This window comes from Pseudoliparis swirei, chromosome 11, assembly GCF_029220125.1.
Source record: "Pseudoliparis swirei isolate HS2019 ecotype Mariana Trench chromosome 11, NWPU_hadal_v1, whole genome shotgun sequence".
NCBI lineage: Eukaryota > Metazoa > Chordata > Actinopteri > Perciformes > Liparidae > Pseudoliparis > Pseudoliparis swirei.
This window is the reverse complement of record NC_079398.1, coordinates 3,486,614-3,506,781: the sequence shown is the minus strand read 5'-3', so window position 1 is coordinate 3,506,781 and position 20,168 is coordinate 3,486,614. Positions and strand designations below refer to the sequence as shown.

Below are 20,168 nucleotides of genomic sequence, written 5' to 3'. Positions count from 1 at the left end.
CGTATGGGCCAATCATATGAATGGCACGATTGGATGGAGCCATTTCTTAAACTCTGTTATTGGTCATCCCCTCCGTCCAAGAATTGAAAACACAACACCATAGTCGGTTAGCTTGAATCCCACCTATTTGTTTTATGTTCAGTCCTATCCTCTCTCTCAGGAATATGTCTACGTGGTAGTGCTGTCCCCAGGTAAATATATACCCACAGCTCATGGTATTTATGTATTGTTGATCGCAATAGGCTCGTTTTATTATATTAACCAGGTTACGTCGAAGTTAGCCTGCTACTTCCCGTTAGTTATTATTGAATATCTCTAGCTAGCTGCTAGACGTATTTCCCTGTGATGTGTAAGTTAGCTAGTTCGGTAGCTCACAGCAGATATATGTCGTCTGTCTGTAATAGCCAGCGAATTACCCTGCACTAAACAACACAATGACTTCCTCTCCTTCGACAGGTGCGTCTCGCAAAGAAAAACAATGAGTCGCTTTCTGAACGCGCTGCGCAGCTGGTTGTTGATGGTGTCCCTCATCGCGATGGGGAACACCGTGCAGAGCTTCAGGGACCACAGTTTTCTGTCCGAGAAGCTCTACACAGGCACCCCGGAGTTTGGTGAGCAAACCCAGGATGACGTAACGTGATGACAGCTCGACACCACTGAAAGTCACCACGTGTGTCACTTGTCTGAGCATGACGTCGGGGCTGTCAAGTGTTCAAGAGTTGATCATATGATTCGTAAAAGACATGTATACTAGTTTAGGAAATGGTGATTGAATAAAAAAATTAATCTGAAATTTGAAATTGGCTGCTTATACAACATGTAACCCTCCTGTTACCTTTGGGGTCAATTTGACCCCATTCAATGTTTAACGTCTCTAAAAAATTATTGACATCATGTTTTTTGTTTCATATTTCATGACTTTTCCGAATTTATTGGGGACAACTGGGAAAACATCAAATTTACATGATGATATGTTTTCAATGTCCTGAACACAACTTGTACGCATCGGTCAATTTGACCCCAGGCTGTTTTTCACCGTGTAAAATATATAAGAAATATCAACATTTTTATTTATTTAAAGGGCTATTTAGGTCGTCAACAAACAAACATAAAGTACCTCACACTTAAACTTGGGAAACAATATTAATTCTAATAATTTTCTGGAGGTTTTAATTGCTGTGGTCAAAAAGGGTAAAAGATGTTGGTACATTTGAAGGTAACAGGAGGGTTAAACTCTAGATTTCTATTTGGAGCAAAATTCCAACCAAATAGTCCGATACGATATTATCCTGTTATCTTCAATAGCAATATTGGCTCAGCGGATTTACCCATCAGGCTTGTATCAAAAATATGTTGATAAATTGTGTCAATAAAAGGAGTTTATGCAGAAGAGGACATATCACGGTGCCTTATTCCTGATTTTCTGTTTCCTTCTCATTTCCTTAGTGAATGGTCTCCAAGCTCGGACATTTGGCATTTGGACGATGCTGTCGTCGATCATTCGCTGTTCCTGTGCCATTGACATCCAGAACAAAACGTAAGACGGCTTCTCGCGTCTTGTATCTGTCGGCAGTCTCCATGCTGTATGTTCTTACTGTGTGTCACACCGGCTCCTGCAGGCTGTATCACGTCACCTTATGGACATTTGTGCTGGCGTTGGGCCACTTCCTGTCTGAAGCCTTCATTTACAAAACTGCTCCCCTGACTATCGGGGTCATGGCACCTCTCATTGTGGCAAGTGAGTGGGAAATCTATTTACATAATCTATTAAATGATCAAATCGTTGTTGTTTGAGGTATTTTAACATCATCATCATGTGTTTCTTGTAGGTTTCTCCATCATAGGAATGCTGATTGGATTCCAGTGCGTCCCAGAATCACAACAGGATGTCGGAGCAAGACAAAAGAAGCGTAACTGAATTGTGGCCAGTATTCATGGGAACTATTGACCAAAAAGATGCCTTTGTTTCAGATTCATTTAATAAATGGAACCTCCGCTTTATCCAATCATAGCGGATGGTGGTGTGTGTTTATCAACTTGTTGCAGTGGTTTATAAAACGTGTGACCGCTGTCTTCTGCACTCTTAGTTAGGTTGTTATAGCAACCGGTGACAAACATGCTGTGAGAGGAAGTTGGACAAAGCAGAACTGGGCTTTCTGTAAACAGAATTTGAGAGTAGAGGATGTTTTATTAGAGATAACGGAGAAAGTCTGAAGCAGTGCAGCCCTGCAGGCATTCACTCGAGGGCATGCATGAAGGAGTGCACTGCAGGGTGAGAGCCGCAGAGAACCAGTCAGACTGCATTCTGGGATGTGTGAAGATCCCAACTCTGACTTCATGTGGCGCACACGGATATACTTACACTCACTGTCTGCTCCGCAGTCTTTTGAAGGTTGGCCTTCTGTCGTCGGAGGTCCGACTTGATTAAAGCTGTGATGCAGGAGAAGGAAAAACGTTGCTTATGTCATGGTCTGTGTGGAATTCATATTATTAATTCAAACTTGAGCTAGGGAAAGAAAAATAACAAAATGTAAGTAATTGTGTTCATTTAGGAATCAACTTAAACTTTGAATAGTCTGCACAATTAATCACAAGTTCATCAGAATTGCAAAATGGCCTGCAGCAGTTTTTAAATCGCAGGAGGTGAACAAATGTCCAAATAATATTTGAAATAAATATCGTTGTGCTGCAGATATATCCTGGCCTACACATCATATTCTAGAGCAGGGGTCTCAGACTCGTGGCCCACGGGCCAATTGCGGCCCGTGGAACGATATTTTGTGGCCCCCTGCCTGAAATCAAAGCTTGGTGTTAGTGCGGCCCGCGCGTTTTTTTCTCACATGCATCTGGGCGTTTTCTATTTTTTTTAACACTTGTGGGCTACCATAGCTCAGGCTCGTGACAACAACGCAAATTAGCAATTGGTCACTTGTAACATATTTCGGGACTGTCACCAAGTGGAGGGAAAATATATCCTGTCACCCAGTGCTATACGGTTTTTTTCACCCAGCCCCAGTCATGTCTTTTTCTAAACCTGCTGTGAAGAGAAAAGTTGGCGATGAGCACAGACAATTTCAGGAGAAGTGGGAGACGGAATATTTTTTTGTTGAGCACAGGGGCATCCCAACGTGTCTGATATGCACGGATAAAGTTGCGGTGCACAAGGAGTATAATATCAGACGGCATTACTCAACTAAACATGCTGAGGAGTATGCAAAATACCTGGGAGATGAGCGAGAGGACCGGGTCGCCAGACTTAAAACATGTCTACTGAGGCAACAAGATTTTTTCAAGAAAGCAAGCAAAGAGAGTGATGCGGCTGTCAACGCTAGTTACGTGGTGAGTGAGATGATCGCTAAGGCAGGAAAGCCAATCAAAGATGGCGAGTTCATCAAACAGTGCATGTTACAGGCTGCAAGTATAGTCTGCCCGGAAAAAAAGGGACAGTTTAGTAATATTAGCATGTCAGCCAACACAGTGGCAGAGCGCATTTCTGACATGTCAGGAAACATTTACGATCAACTGCGTGAGAAAGCTAAACATTTCCATTCATTCTCACTCGCTCTTGATGAGAGCACAGACGTCACTGACACTGCGCAGCTCGCAATATATGTCCGTGGTGTTGATGATAATTTTGAAGTGACGGAGGAGTTGCTCACAATGATTCCAATGCATGGCCAGACCACCGGTCAGGAAATATTCCGCCAGCTGTGTGATTCCATTGTGGATGCCGGCTTACTATGGAAGCGTTTTGCTGGAATAACAACTGACGGAGCGCCATCAATGACAGGGAGGAAAAATGGACTGGTGGCACTTGTAAAAAAAAACTGGAAGAGGAGGGTGTGGAAGAGGCCAATACTCTGCACTGCATTATCCACCAGCAGGCCCTTTGCAGCAAATGCCTGAAGTTTGACAATGTGATGTTTGACGTTGTGAAATTCATCAACCATATCAGATCCAGGGGTTTAAAGCACCGGCAGTTTCGCGCTTTTTTGGAGGAAATAGATTCAGCATATGAGGACGTGCTCTACTTCACCGAGGTACGTTGGCTTAGTAGGGGGAAGGTATTGAAGAGGTTTTTTGAGTTGAGAGCAGAAGTGAAAGCCTTCATGGAGAAGGATGGGATGACTGTTCCTGTACTAAGTGATCCCAAATGGCTAATGGACTTAGCTTTTCTGGTTGACATCACACAGGAGCTGAATGTACTTAATAAGAAGTTACAAGGCCAGGGCCAGCTTGTAAGTGCTGCATATGACAATGTCAGAGCATTCTCCACAAAATTGTATTATGGAAAGCCCAGCTTTCCCAGACAAACCTCTGCCATTTCCCAGCATGCAAGGCACTCATGGATTCAGGCACAACATTCAGTGGTGAGAAGTATGCTGATACCATTGGAAAGCTACAGGATGAATTTGACAACAGGTTTGCAGACTTCAAGACACACAGAGCCACTTTTCAAATTTTTGCTGACCCCTTCTCTTTCGATGTGGAAGATGCCCCCCTGTGCTTCAGATGGAGCTAATTGACCTGCAGTGCAATTCTGAACTCAAAGCCAAGTTCAGAGAGGTGAGTGGAAAAACAGACAAGCTTGGACAATTTTTGAGAGAATTGCCCCCACCTTCCCTGAGCTTTCCAGGATGTTTAAGCGGATCATGTGCCTTTTGGCAGCACCTATCTGTGTGAAAAGCTCTTCTCCACAATGAACTTTAATAAGTCAAAGTTCAGGTCCAAACTTAAAGATGACCATCTTAAAGCCATACTGAGGGTCTCAGTTGCTTCCTCCCTCAAGCCAAATGTGGATCAGCTGTGTGAGAGGAAGCGCTGCCAAGTCTCTGGCAGCAAGGAGTAGGAGGAAGTAAGTTAAGCTTATGTTCTGAAGAACCGTTCATGTTCTGCACGTTCTGACTTATTAGTAAAGATTGAGAAGATTGGATCAGTTGTCAGTTTTTTTTAAATACTTGAAGCCTATGTTCTGAAGAACCGTTAATGTTCTGCACGTTCTGACTTATTATTAGTAAAGATTGAGAAGATTGGATCAGTTGTCAGTTTTTTTGTGGAATACTTGATGCGGCCCAGCTTCACCCAGAGTCTACCTCCAGCGGCCCCCAGGTAAGTTGAGTTTGAGACCCCTGTTCTAGAGGCTTAAGGTAACATATTTTCTTGCTCCAGATCCCCACAAAAATTACACCATTATCACTTTTTTCAATAAACTTGCTAATAATTACGTGAATAGTATTTTCCCCTCTAATTTCTGATATTTTGAAATTGCAATATCAGGCAAAATTACCAAATCTTTCAGTCTCAGAGGTGAATCACTTCTGTCAGTGAATATATTTTAGATTGAAATAGAAAAACAGGGACAACACAGAAGCCTCTTCAAAGTGACCAACTATTCATGTATGGCTTTAATAAATAGGGATTCTTTGTTCAGCCACTAGGGGGCAATCTTATCCCATGAAAGACAGTCACACTCACCACTAAATTACACAGTGAGCTAAAGTTCCCTTGAATATCACAATCACAACGTTGTTTATATGAGTTCAAAGATCACTGTTGTTTTGAAAGTCCTCCTCTCGTGTCACCTCAGGAGAACTGAAGAAACAGAGGAGAGGTGAATGTTGTACCTGTCAGTGCTGTTCCTATGAGCAGGAAGATGCACAGGAAGATGTTCGCTGCCAAAGTGCCCCATGCCAGCAACAACAATAGTCAGACCAATTCTCCCAGCATTCACCTCTTCACCCTGTGAGGAAAACCCTATTTTTAAGATTTCACAGGGTAATTGACACTAAGTATATGGTCGGGAAAAATGGTCGAGGAGGAAAAGGAAGGAAGAACACAGAGAACAAGGAGAGTAACAGAGCTTGAAGGGAACACTTGTGTTGTTGGGAATGAAGTTTATAATGCAGTATATTTAAGAGCAGACACACTGGGACTCACAGGGTAGTGTGCAATGATCATCCGATTCAACAGCGTGGAAATAGAATAGAAGCTGCCGATGTTCAGCCCTGCAGACGACAAACAGAAATCAGTTGACTTGGAAAGGACCTGTAGGGAAAGGACGAGGGTGCAGATGGGACCTCATGCTGCCCCCCTAAAAGCATACAAACCCCCTCGGCCCATGTACGTTTAGCACAAACACACACAATCCCTTTAACATCCCATTGTTCAGTCATGTTTAGGATACACATTTACAGACTAGCACTTTATGATATGCTTAACACAGTCAATTATTGACATTATTGACCTTTGAGCAAAAGATGCAGCAAAAGTCCTTCAAATCAATGCCACACACAATGTGCAGGTCCATAGCGAGATGATGGCCGGTGGGATAACACGCATTATGACACAGACCTGGACTTCCTCTGCTGATTTTAGATTAGATTAGATTAGATTAGATAAAGACAACACACTGCAGTAGATCGCTGGAGATCCTGGCAAACTCTGCACTTTACTTTACTTTACTCAGTACTTTACTTTGTTATAATAACCTTCAATTTTATATAGCGCTTCTTTAAGTACCCGAAGTTGCTTACAGAGTCCAGAGTCCAGTAGTCATACACACACACAGTCATACCGGTGGTGGTAAGCTACATCAGTAGCCACAGCTGCCCTGGGGCAGACTGACGGAAGCGTGGCAGCCAATCAAACCCCTGTATATTTAGTATTAGTATTGGTATTTAGTTTTCAGTTTTGTGTTTTATATTTATTTTTCATTGATGCTCTGATGTGCACCGCTGCTGTGATTTTTGAAATTTCCCCACTGTGGGACAAATAAAGGAATATCATATCATATATATATACAGGACTGTCTCAGAAAATTATAATATTGTGATGAAGTTCTTTATTTTCTGTAATGCAATTAAAAAAACAAAAATGTCATGCATTCTGGATTCATTACAAATCAACTGAAATATTGCAAGCCTTTTATTCTGATTTATTGCTGATTATGGCTTACAGCTTAAGAAAACTCAAATATCCTATCTCTAAATATTAGAATATCATGAAAAAGTATACTAGTAGGGTATTAAACAAATCACTTGAATTGTCTAATTAACTCGAAACACCTGCAAGGGTTTCCTGAGCCTTGACAAACACTCAGCTGTTATAAATCTTTTTTTTACTTGGTCTGAGGAAATATTACAATTTTATGAGATAGGATTTTAGAGTTTTCTTAAGCTGTAAGCCATAATCAGCAATATTAAAAGAATAAAAGGCTTGCAATATTTCAGTTGATTAGTAATGAATCCAGAATGCATGACATTTTTGTTTTTTTAATTGCATTACAGAAAATAAAGAACTTTATCACAATATTCTAATTTTCTGAGACAGTCCTGTATATATACACTCCCGTTCAAAAGTTTGGGATCACCCAGACAATTTCGTGTTTTCCATGAAAACTCACACTTTTATTTATCAAATGAGTTGCAAAATGTATAGAAAATATAGTCAAGACATTGACAAGGTTAGAAATAATGATTTGTATTTGAAGTATTACTTTTTTTCTTCAAACTTTGCTTTCGTCAAAGAATGCTCCTTTTGCAGCAATGACAGCATTGCAGACCTTTGGCATTCTAGCTGTTAATTTGTTGAGGTAATCTGTTGAAATGTCACCCCACGCTTCCTGAAGCACCACAAGTTGGATTGGCTTGATGGGCACTTCTTGCGGACCATACGGTCAAGCTGCTCCCACAACAGCTCAATGGGGTTGAGATCTGGTGACTGTGCTGGCCACTCCATTACAGACAGCAGACCAGCTGCCTGCTTCTTCCCTCAATAGTTCTTGCACAATGTGGAGGTGTGCTTTGGGTCATTGTCCTGTTGGAGGAGGACATTGGCTCCAATCAAGCGCTGCCCACAGGGTATGGCATGGCGTTGCAAAATGGAGTGATAGCCTTCCTTATTTAAAATCCCATTTACCTGGTACAAATCTCCCACTTTACCAGCACCAAAGCAGCCCCAGACCATCACATGACCTCCACCATGCTTGACAGATGGTGTCAGGCACTCTTCCAGCATCTTTTCACCTGTTCTGCCTCACAAATGTTCTTCTGTGTGATCCAAACACCTCAAACTTGGATTCATCTGTCCAGAACACCTTTCCCAATCTTCCTCTGTCCAATGCCTGTGTTCTTTTGCCCATACCAATCTTTTCTTTTATTGGCCAGTCTCAGATATGGCTTTTCTTTGCCACTCTGCCTAGAAGGCCAGCATCCCGGAGTCGCCTCTTCACTGTCGACGTTGACACTGGCGTTTGGGTACCATTTAAAGAAGCTGCCAGTTGAGGACCTGTGAGGCGTCTATTTCTCAAACTAGAGACTCTAATGTACTTGTCTTCTTGCTGAGTTGTGCACCGGGGCCTCCCACTTCTCTTTCTGCTCTGGTTAGAGCCCCTTTGTGCTGTTCTCTGAAGGGAGTAGTACACACCGCTGTAGGAAATTTTCAGTTTCTTTGCAATTTCTCGCATGGAATAGCCTTCATTTCTAAGAACAAGAATAGACTGGCGAGTTTCATATGAAAGTTCTTTTTTTCTGGCCATTTTGAGAGTCTTATCGAACCCACGAATGTGATGCTCCAGATAATCAACTAGCTCAAAGGAAGGCCAGTTGTATAGCTTATATCTCCAGCATAACTGTTTTCAGCTGTGCTAACATAATTGCACAAGGGTTTTCAAGGGTTTTCTAATCATCCATTAGTCTTCTAAGGCGATTAGCAAACACAATGTACCATTAGAACACTGGAGTGATCGTTGATGGAAATGGGCCTCTATACACCTATGGAGATATTTCATTAGAAACCAGACGTTTTCACCTTGAATAGTCATTTACCACATTAACAATGTAGAGAGTGTATTTCTGATTGATTTAATGTTATCTTCATTGAAAAAAACAATGCTTTTCTTTGAAAAATAAGGACATTTCTAAGTGATCCCAAACTTTTGAACGGTAGTGTATATGATATATATTGTGATGTCATAAGAGGAAGGGTGCTTAATCAGAATCAGAATCAGAAACAGTTTTATTGCCAGGAATGTTTACACAAACGAGGAATTTTTTTTGGCGGAAGGTGCAACATTTGGACATGACAAACAAACAACAATCAACACGACAGCAAGACAACAAATAATGTGAAAGTGTTTGGGTGTGTGCTTCAAGTGGTGTGTTTTAGTTAAAAGTGTATGTTACGCGTGGCGTGTGTTTAAGTTAAAGTGCATGTAAATAAAGTGGCGTGTGTGGAGGAGGCCTCAAGTTAAAGTGCATGTTAAAGTGACATGTGTGGAGGAGGCCTCCAGGAGGGAAGAAGAAGGAGGAGGGAGGAGGAGAGGGAGGAAGAGGGAGGAGGAGGAAGAGGAAGGAGCGGGAAGAAGGAGGAGAGAGGAAGGTGGAAGAAGAGGTGGTAGTCCTGGGGGTGACAGTCAGTCAGTCCCGGCTCCATTGATGAGCCCGACTGCCGACGGAAAAACTTTGGTGTGGCGGGTGGTCTTTGTCATGATAGACGCAGCCTCCTCCCGAGGAGGGACTCGAACAGGAGTGTCCAGGGTGGGAGGGTCAGCGACAATCTTTCTGGCCCGCTTCAGTGACCTGGAAGTGAACAGGACCTGGAGGAAGGCAGATTGCAGCCGATAACCCTCTCGGCCGAGCGGATGATGCTCTGCAGCCTGCACTTGTCTTTGGCTGTGGCTGCAGGGTGCCAGACGGTGATGGAGGAGCAGATGATGGACTCAACGATGGCCGTGTAGAATTGTACCATCATTCTCCCTGGCAGGTTGAATTTCCTCAGCTGCCTCAGGAAGAACATCCTCTGCTGGGCCTTCTTGGTGATGGAGCCGATGTTCAGCTCCCACTTGAGGTCCTGGGTGATGATGGAGCCCAGGAAGCGGACGGACTCCACAGCGTCGACGGGGGAGTCACACAGGATGAGAGGGGCGGGTGGGGCTGCATTCCTCCTGAAATCCACAACCATCTCCACTGTCTTTAGAGCGTTGAGCTTCAGGTTGTTCTGGCTGCACCAGGTCACCAGGTGGTCAGTCTCCCACCTGTAGGCGGTCTCGTCCCCACCAGAGATGAGCCCAATGAGGGTGGTGTCATCCGCGAACTTCAGGAGCTTGACGGACTGGTGACTGGAGGTGCAGCTGTTGGTGTACAGGGAGAACAGCAGAGGGGAAAGAACACAGCCTTGGGGGGAACCTGTGCTGGTGGTCCGGGAGCCTGAGACGTGTTTCCCCAGCCTCACGTGCTGCTTCCTGTCGGTCAGGAAGTCTGTGATCCACCTGCAGGTGGAGTCGGGCACGTGCAGCTGGGAGAGCTTGTCCTGCAGCAGGGACGGGATGATTGTATTGAAAGCAGAGCTGAAGTCCACAAACATGGGAGGTACATTCCCTCCCGGTGGTTGCAGCAGGGACTACAACCAGCAGGACATCCGTGGTGAAAGACTACAATTCCCACTCAGCAGTGCAGGCGGGGGAAGGCGGCCGCACAGCTGAAAAGGATGAGGCTGATGAGTCTTAAAAAGTAGAATGGGAGCCAGAGCCTTTAGTTATCAAGCTCCTCTTTTATGGAACCAGCTTCCAATTTCAGTCCGGGAGGCAGACTAACTCAGGAGTAGACTTAAGACCTTCCTATAGTTAGGGCTGAATCAGGTTTGCTGGTCCAGCAGCCTTGATATGCTGCTATAGGCTTATGCCGGGGACGTTTTAGGATGCACTGAGTACCTATCTCCTCTTTTTCTCTCCTTAAGGATGAATTTTCATCTCTCAATCACACGTTACTAACTCTGCTTTCTCCCGAAGTCCTTGACTTTACGTCTCATGGGGTCATCGGACCCTATGAGACGGCATAGATCCTATTTGCCTGATGGATCGCTGGGTCGTGGAATTCCTGCTCATGACTACGCCACTGTCCTGTTGAGACTCCGCCCACTCCTCCTCCCACCGCCATCTGCCTGATGGATCGGAGGTCTCCATCGTGGAATATGCCTACTATGAACTATTCATACACTCTGTCATATTCATTGAATGTATTTTAACTCTAAATCTGTCCTTCTGTACACATTACATCTATTGCATCTGTCCATCCTAGGAGAGGGATCCTCCTCTGTTGCTCTCCTCCAGGTTTCTTCCCTTTTTTTCCCCCTGAAGGGTTATTTGGGAGTTTTTCCTGGTCCGATGTGAGGTTTTGGGGCAGGGATGTCTATGTGTACAGATTGTAAAGCACTCCGAGACAAATTTGTAATTTGTGAAATTGGGCTATACAAATAAACTGAATTGAATTGAATTGAATTGATGAGCCTGCGACTAACTCAGGAGAGTCCTTGACATTATGTTTGTTGTGTACACCGACGGGGGTCGGAGTTAAGTTTGCTTTTTGTTTGATTAAGAAGAATCAAATTACAAAGACTTGGATTTAAAGAAACCTTTGCCTGTCGTCTTGATTTGTGCACTGACGCCTCACCTCACGATCCCATCCTCTAAAGACATCACAATATATATATATTACATTACATGTCATTTAGCAGACGCTTTTATCCAAAGCGACTTACAATAAGTGCATTTCAACCTAGAGTACAAACTAAGAACAACAAGAATACAGGAAGTAACATTTCCTCAACATAGTCGAACTACTAAAGTACCATAAGTAAGAGCTATTTAAGTGTGGGGGGGGGGGGGGGGCACAAGATTTTTTTTTACTGGAGCACACTCCGGGGGCCAGTCCAAAGCAGCTCGGGGACCGGATTCGGCCCGTGGGCCGCCTATTGAAGAGCCCTGCCATACAGCAAAGGATTAATGCCCTGTTTTATAAATAATGCGCACCAGGCACCAGCGGTGATTGAGAAGTGGGTATACACAATGCTGACTGAAAAATAAGTGGGTATACGCCGTATACCAGCGTATACCCTGGACTACACCACTGGGTAGACCTGCCAGGAGGGAGTTGCAGTAGTCAAGGCGTGAAATGACCAGAGCCTGGACCAGAACCTGTGCCGCCTTCTGAGTAAGAAGAGGACGTATTCTCCTGATGTTGTGCAGCATAAGCAAGGAATACTGCAAAGCATCTACTAGTTCTAGTCTTTCAAATGTGAAGTGTTCCTGCCTTGCTGTTTAATATCACTGTGAGTTAAATATCTCAGAGTGTTGGATTGTTGGTCAGTCAAAACAAGCAATCTGACGTTATCGTCTTGGAAATTTCAGTTTTCTTGACCTCAGCCTAAAATGATTAACCAAAGAAACAATATTCATAATAGGTGGCAGCCCTGGATAAACATCAGCACAAGCAACAGGAAGGAACCCACCATAGCTGACCACCAGGAGCATGAAGGGCTTGTTGCGCAGCAGGTTCCAGATAGAAGCTGTGTACGAGTACTCTTCGGGGGGGATGTTCCTGGCCTGAGCCTGGGCCTGACTTGGAGGGAGCTCAGGCTTCTCCTGAAACACTAGAAGACAAACAGACGTGTGTTCCTTCATTAAGCTGCTTGTGATCGTGCATCCTCTGTTCTCTGATCCACACGTACGAACACCGACGGAGGTCAAAGCCCTGCATGACGCTGGAGGTCAAAACAGTAGTGTAGAGTAGATAGGTGTGTGTGTGTGTGTGTGTGTGTGTGTGTGTGTGTGTGTGTGTGTGTGTGTGTGTGTGTGTGTGTGTGTGTGTGTGTGTGTGTGTGGATGCGTCCTCCCTTAATTGTATTAACTGTATATGAATGCCTTGTATTTACAAACCAACTCTCTATTGGTTTGTTAAGTAAGTAGGCGGGACTTAAAAGCTCGTATGGGCCAATCATATGAATGGCACGATTGGATGGAGCCATTTCTTAAACTCTGTTATTGGTCATCCCCTCCGTCCAAGAATTGAAAACACAACACCATAGTCGGTTAGCTTGAATCCCACCTATTTGTTTTATGTTCAGTCCTATCCTCTCTCTCAGGAATATGTCTACGTGGTAGTGCTGTCCCCAGGTAAATATATACCCACAGCTCATGGTATTTATGTATTGTTGATCGCAATAGGCTCGTTTTATTATATTAACCAGGTTACGTCGAAGTTAGCCTGCTACTTCCCGTTAGTTATTGTTGAATATCTCTAGCTAGCTGCTAGACGTATTTCCCTGTGATGTGTAAGTTAGCTAGTTCGGTAGCTCACAGCAGATATATGTCGTCTGTCTGTAATAACCAGCTAATTACCCTGCACTAAACAACACACTGACTTCCTCTCCTTCGACAGGTGCGTCTCGCAAAGAAAAACAATGAGTCGCTTTCTGAACGCGCTGCGCAGCTGGTTGTTGATGGTGTCCCTCATCGCGATGGGAAACACCGTGCAGAGCTTCAGGGACCACAGTTTTCTGTCCGAGAAGCTCTACACAGGCACCCCGGAGTTTGGTGAGCAAACCCAGGATGACGTAACGTGATGACAGCTCGACAACACTGTGTCACCACGTGTGTCACTTGTCTGAGCATGACGTCGGGGCTGTCAAGCAGGCACGTGCACAGACATTTTGGGGAGCAGGTGCTCAAACCTATAAAAAAAGGGCACCCATTGCCAAAAAAAAAATTCTGACAAAGTTGAAGCATAACACCAATGATGCTGTCCTCGACCTGCGTTTCCTCTGGGCAGGATTAGACCGCTAACTTACATTTTCTTTATGAATAAAGATGAATTATTATATTCAAGATGAGATGTGTGTCAAGATGTTGAAAGATGCACATACAGGCACACAAGTGTGTGTGAAGAGTGTGTGTGTGTGTGTTAATGTAAGTGTGTGCTGTGGGTCATGTGTGTGTGTACAACACAACATCACAAGTAAGTGTGTGTGTGTGTGTGTGTGTGTGTGTGTCTCAGTGAGCTGTGTGTGTCTATGGGGGGGCCCTGAGGTCGACTCACACGAGCTGAAACCTGAGGAAAGAAACCCGCCTCAGTCCTCCTGCTTGCTGTGGGGACAGGTAGTTATCCACCTCCTGGTGTACAAGTCAGTCAGTTGCTGGGGTGGTGAGGTTGGTATGCTCAGCCGTGCGCAACTCTGGCACCTTCTGGTTCGTTCAGCCTATGAGGTGACTTCCTCCAAACAGCCGCCAGGCTGTGTAGCCTCCTTCAGAGAGCTCAAAGTCCTGATGCAGAGCAGCCAACCCTGACTCTCTGTGCTTCCTGAAGCTGTGATGCTTCAGTTGCCTTGCTCTCAGCCCATCTGCCTGAGGTGGAGTGTTCCTTCCCTCCCTGCCCACCTCCTCAGCTGTGTTTGCTCTGCTTTGCTCTCCCTCGTGCTCTGTGACCAGGTCAGGTGTTATTCCCCTGGTTTGCAGTCCCCTGTTGTGTTGCTGACCACTGGTAGGTCCTGTTGTTCCCTTCCTCAGTGTGACATTCATTGTTGTGTTGTGTTGTTGTCCCCTCCACCAGTGTCAGCAATCCATCACACATGACCTGATCAGGTGCACCAGGCTGTAGAGGCACCAGATGTCGGAGATCAGGCCCAGCACCACTGTGTCATCTAGATCTGGCCCACCAGGTGTTCAACCACCGTGTCATTGATGTGTGTGGGGGTGCCTGTGAGGGGCCCAGCCCACTGCTCAGTGACCCAGGAGTACAGTAGGGGGGGAGGGATCAACCCTGGCAGAGTACCACCTTTGGCCTCCAAGGCTCACCCTGAGGGCCCACCAGTCCCAGCAGGTCAGGTGTTCAGTCCCAGCTCCACGCATCCAATGTTCATGCTGGTTCAGACCCAGCTTGCTGATGAACTGAGTGTCTAGCCAGTTCACATGTGCAGTCTCTGAAGTCAGTGTGAGAGTGTGCCCTCTGGCCTGGAGACAGATGAGTCCATCTGATGTTGCATAGCCGGGAGACAGCATCATCCGTGGGAGGTGGAAAGAGCGGCAGCATGCATGGGTCCATGGAGGAAATGGAGAAAGGATGAAGACCACAGGTGAGGGCATCATCTCATGAGTCATTTACATTCACGGACTCTTTCAGTACAGGTCAATAGGCATTAGTGAGCACTGGAGAAGGGGGACTCCCACACAAGCAGGGCCATCCTTGGACCACAGCAGGGACTGGTTAGTTAGCAGGTTGAGGTTGTACGCCCTCATCAGCCAGTTATGCAGCTGGAACTGCAGCTACCCTGTATTCCCCCCCAGTCACACTGTGTCACTCAACAGACAGACCCTCAGTGTCAGCTGTAGACACAGAGAGTGTGTGCAGTTGTTGCTGTAGAAAGCCGCTTAACGTAACTAGCTGTTGTACGCAGCGTCAAACCCAGCTGCAAAATAAGGGAGGTCGTCTAAACCGCATAAATGAGTTCAGGTCGTCGGCTAGGGATGAGTTCAGGCGTGTCCCAGCTGCGCCGGGCTCACTGCGCGCGCTGCGTGGTGTCGCTGTATGGCTGATCACTCCCGCTTCGCCACAGGCTCCGGTCTCGTTCTGCACTCTGTCCTCAGTCTTGTCCGACCTCCCTCTTCTCCTCCTTCACCCTGCCCAGCACAGCGGATTGCCGGTAGCAGGATGCAGCATAGGCAGCAGTACAGGGCGTCGCAACACCAATGATCGATGGAGGAAATGGACCGCTTTTTTTAAGGAAAAGACTTTAAGTGCTATGAGGCTCATTGCGGCTCATTGCTAAGGCTCATTGCCACTCGTCTTCCGACCTGGACCGCTGACCTGTCGTCGACTGGCGACCCCAGTCGACGCCGCAGCACGCTCAGCCTCCGCTTCGTCCTTCCACGCGCCACCGCTTCCCGCTTCTTTTTCCCCGCTACTTCCGGCGATCACTTCCGCAGCACCGTCGGCATGGTCATGGGAGAGAGAGAGACAGCTTTGGAGAGAGAGAATGGCGTATGGCAATCAGTGGCAGCAGTTTTCCGTGGTCCTCTGTAATGTAATGTGCTGGTGAAAGTTCGGCATGACTTTTTTTTTTTTGCAGCATTAAAGTCCCCAGCCACCACCACCACCGCCGGATACTTGTTCTGATTGATGCAACACACATCACAGGTCCGATATGGAAAGTGCTACGTCGGTCCGGTGGAAATGTAGACGCTGTGTGTGATGACCAGGCTGAACTCCCGGGGAAGGTAGAATGGACGGCATGAGATCGTCAGATGTTCCAGGTTCGGTATAGCAACAGTACAAGCGTTCTGATTGGATAATGGGTCGTCATGCCAGCCACTATCGCCCTCCTCGCCGGTCTGATACAGATCCGTATTGCCCTCTGACCTCATTTTCAAAATGAGCGATATTGATCGTCATCAACAGCCAAGAAGAAATTCAGAAGCAGCGAAAATGTGTTATTGAAAGTGATGAAGAGGAGAAACTATAGTTTGGATCACTTGTGTTGTTACTTTACTGTAAATTAAATCTATTTTAGCTGAGCTGTGTTGTTCGTTTTCTATAAGATTGATCGTTGTAAGACTGGAACAGACAAAACTAGAACGGGCACTCGGTAGAGCGCATACCTTCGCATATCACAAGATTGGGCATTGAATTATGAACATTTTGGCATTAGTTGCATGCCAATTGGACAAAAATGTATCGTGCTATGGTAAAAAAAAGATTTTGACCTTTCCATGACCTTGACCTTTGACCCGATTGATCCCAAAATCTAATCAAATGGTCCCCGGATAATAACCAATCATCCCACCAAATTCCATGTGATTCAAGAAGATTTGACCTGTTCATGACCTTTGACCTTGACCTTTGACCCGATCGATCCCAAAATCTAACCAACTGGTCCCCGGATAATAAACAATCATCCCACCAAATTTCATGCGATTCGGTTCAATACTTTTTGAGTTTTGCGAATAACACGCATACAAATAAATAAATAAATACACGCCGATCAAAACATAACCTTCCGGCATTTTCAATGCGAAGGTAACTAAGGGGTTGTGAATCCCACAGAACCAAACCCACCCGGGCTGCAGTGATGCGCCCGGGAAGCAACTGGGGGTTCAGTGCCTTGCTCAAAGACACTTCGACTTGCAAAAACTAATGGGGAGAGCCGGGATCGAACCAACAACCTTGGGGTTGCAGGACGACCCCCTCACCCCACTGAGCTACAGCCACCCCCGTTGTATATTTTTCTGATCGAAATAAAATAAACCTAGAATGGGCACTCGGTAGAGCGCATATCTTCGCATATCACAAGATTGGGCATTGAATTATGAACATTTTCGCATTAGTTGCATGCCAATTGGACAAAAATGTATCGTGCTATGGTAAAAAAAGAGTTTGACCTTTCCATGACCTTGACCTTTGACCCGATTGATCCCAAAATCTAATCAAATGGTCCCCGGATAATAACCAATCATCCCACCAAATTTCATGCGATTCAAGAACATTTTGACCTGTTCATGACCTTTGACCTTGACCTTTGACCCGATCGATCCCAAAATCTAATCAACTGGTCCCCGGATAATAAACAATCATCCCACCAAATTTCATGCGATTCGGTTCAATACTTTTTGAGGTCTGCGAAAGATTTTGACCTGTTCATGACCTTTGACCCGATCGATCCCAAAATCTCATCAACTGGTCCCCGGATAATAAACAATCATCCCACCAAATTTCATGCGATTCGGTTCAATACTTTTTGAGTTTTGCGAATAACACCCATACAAATAAATAAATAAATACACGGCGATCAAAACATAACCTTCCGGCATTTTCAATACGAAGGTAACAAAGAGATAACACATAAAACAATGATGCACAAGGATAGCATGACACCGAGAGCAAGCATAGTTACCTTCGCATTGAAAATGCGGAAGGTTATGTTTTGATCGCTGTGTATTTATTTATTTATTTATTTATTTGTATGCGTGTTATTCGCAAAACTCAAAAGTATTGAACCGAATCGCATGAAATTTGGTGGGATGATTGGTTATTATCCGGGGACCATTTGATTAGATTTTGGGATCGATCGGGTCAAAGGTCAAGGTCAAAGGTCATGAACAGGTCAACATCTTCTTGAATCGCATGCAATTTGGTGGGATAATTGGTTATTATCCGGGGACCATTTGATTAGATTTTGGGATCTATCGGGTCAAAGGTCAAGGTCAAGGTCATGGAAAGGTCAACATCTCTTTTTTACCATAGCACGGTACATTTTTGTCCTATTGGCATGCAACTAATGCCAACATGTTCATAATGCAATGCCCAATCTTGTGATATGCGAAGGTATGCGCTCTACCGAGTGCCCATTCTAGTTAGAATAGTTTAGCTCCTATTTTCTGGCTGTGAATTGTCATGACATTTATAAACATACTTTCAAATATGTCTAAACAGCATTTATACAACACAAAAAAGATTCTCTCTATCACTCAAACATGACATCAGTAAACAGCTGCAAGGCTTTGAAATCATGGATTTCTGAGTTTTTGTTTGTTTATTTTTTTTAGGAAACGTCGACCAGTTGTGACGTCATGTTTTCAGCAGCGCTAATGTTGTGGTTGATTTATTACAAAACAACGTTGTGAGCGCCGCGGAGCACGTCGGGGCGAAATGCTCACAAGAACTCAAATAAATGCCCCGTCGGATATCAAATCACATTTGGGGGGAGTTTATGACAGAGAGAGTAACTTTTATTCTTAAATACTGATGAATGAAAAAAAAGTGTCTCCAGCAAAAAGGGCACTTTTCTCATCCAGGGCAAAAGGGCTGGTGCACTAGTGCACGTGCCTGCTGTCAAGTGTTCAAGAGTTGATCATATGATTCGTAAAAGACATGTATACTAGTTTAGGAAATGGTGATTGAATAAAAAAAAAAATCTGAAATTTGAAATTGGCTGCTTATACAACATTTAAACTCTAGATTTCTATTTGGAGCAAAATTCCAACCAAATAGTCCGATACGATATTATCCTGTTATCTTCAATAGCAATATTGGCTCAGCGGATTTACCCATCAGGCTTGTATCAAAAATATGTCGATAAATTGTGTCAATAAAAGGAGTTTATGCAGAAGAGGACATGTCACGGTGCCTTATTCCTGATTTTCTGTTTCCTTCTCATTTCCTTAGTGAATGGTCTCCAAGCTCGGACATTTGGCATTTGGACGATGCTGTCGTCGATCATTCGCTGTTCCTGTGCCATTGACATCCAGAACAAAACGTAAGACGGCTTCTCGTGTCTTGTATCTGTCGGCAGTCTCCATGCTGTATGTTCTTACTGTGTGTCACACCGGCTCCTGCAGGCTGTATCACGTCACCTTATGGACATTTGTGCTGGCGTTGGGCCACTTCCTGTCTGAAGCCTTCATTTACAAAACTGCTCCTCTGACTATCGGGGTCATGGCACCTCTCATTGTGGCAAGTGAGTGGGAAATCTATTTACATAATCTATTAAATGATCAAATCGTTGTTGTTTGAGGTATTTGAACATCATCATTGTGTGTTTCTTGTAGGTTTCTCCATCATAGGAATGCTGATTGGATTCCAGTGCGTCCCAGAATCACAACAGGAGGTCGGAGCAAGACAAAAGAAGCGTAACTGAATTGTGGCCACCTCCATTATGACCACCAGACACTCGTGGAGTGGTCCGAGTGTGCTGCCTTTGGCCTTGAGGGGAATGACATCTTACAGATAGTCAGGCTATACTAGAACCATCAATATGTGCCGGTTAATGATGAATACATTCTGAGGTGATCAATACATTTAGTTCATTTTGTAATATCTGAACTGTCAGTGCTGAATGATGCTCATCCACACGTTTCCAAGCTCAAAGATGAATTCAGTGTCGATTTCTTTGAGGATGTTTTATTTCTCCAGGCTACCACGTCCTAAACAATTTTTTTAATTCTTGATCTACGAAAGAACTGAAAGGACTCAACAGTACACAAGTCCACTATTCCTATTAAACAGTTATTTTAGTGAAAATGTTTGTGTGCCTTTTGAATTCATACAGAATTATTGTCCTATTAAAAAAAAAATTAGTTTTGATCTTGGACATTTAGTAGGATGCAAATTATTGTTGACCTTGTTTTTGATGAATGTAATATTTTATGCTGCTCTGATCTCATATTCGGGTTGAAGCCGGAGGTTATTTTCGGCTAAATGGGGATTTTTAGCTCTGGATTTTGGTGGAAGAACCAGTTGCAGAAAACAGGAGCACACAGCGATGTGTGGGTTTTTTTAAGATCAAAAGAAATATAAAATCCTGTGCTCTACTCAATACATCCAAACCCTGTTTCTTGACTTTAT

At 44.5% G+C, this 20,168-nt stretch overlaps 2 protein-coding genes across 2 annotated transcripts; both read left to right on the top strand.

Annotated features, from left to right (window-relative positions):
* Window positions 1-96: 96 nt before the first annotated feature.
* Window positions 97-2,032, top strand: LOC130201276 (ergosterol biosynthetic protein 28 homolog). The gene is made up of 5 exons (XM_056426128.1): window positions 97-191; window positions 457-611; window positions 1,447-1,537; window positions 1,620-1,738; window positions 1,830-2,032. Exons 2-5 carry the CDS (start codon window positions 479-481, stop codon window positions 1,916-1,918), a joined length of 432 nt encoding a protein of 143 aa, XP_056282103.1. The 5' UTR covers window positions 97-191; window positions 457-478; the 3' UTR covers window positions 1,919-2,032.
* Window positions 2,033-12,815: 10,783 nt separating this feature from the next.
* Window positions 12,816-19,920, top strand: LOC130201269 (ergosterol biosynthetic protein 28 homolog). The gene is made up of 5 exons (XM_056426109.1): window positions 12,816-12,949; window positions 13,215-13,369; window positions 18,990-19,080; window positions 19,163-19,281; window positions 19,373-19,920. Exons 2-5 carry the CDS (start codon window positions 13,237-13,239, stop codon window positions 19,459-19,461), a joined length of 432 nt encoding a protein of 143 aa, XP_056282084.1. The 5' UTR covers window positions 12,816-12,949; window positions 13,215-13,236; the 3' UTR covers window positions 19,462-19,920.
* Window positions 19,921-20,168: the final 248 nt, after the last annotated feature.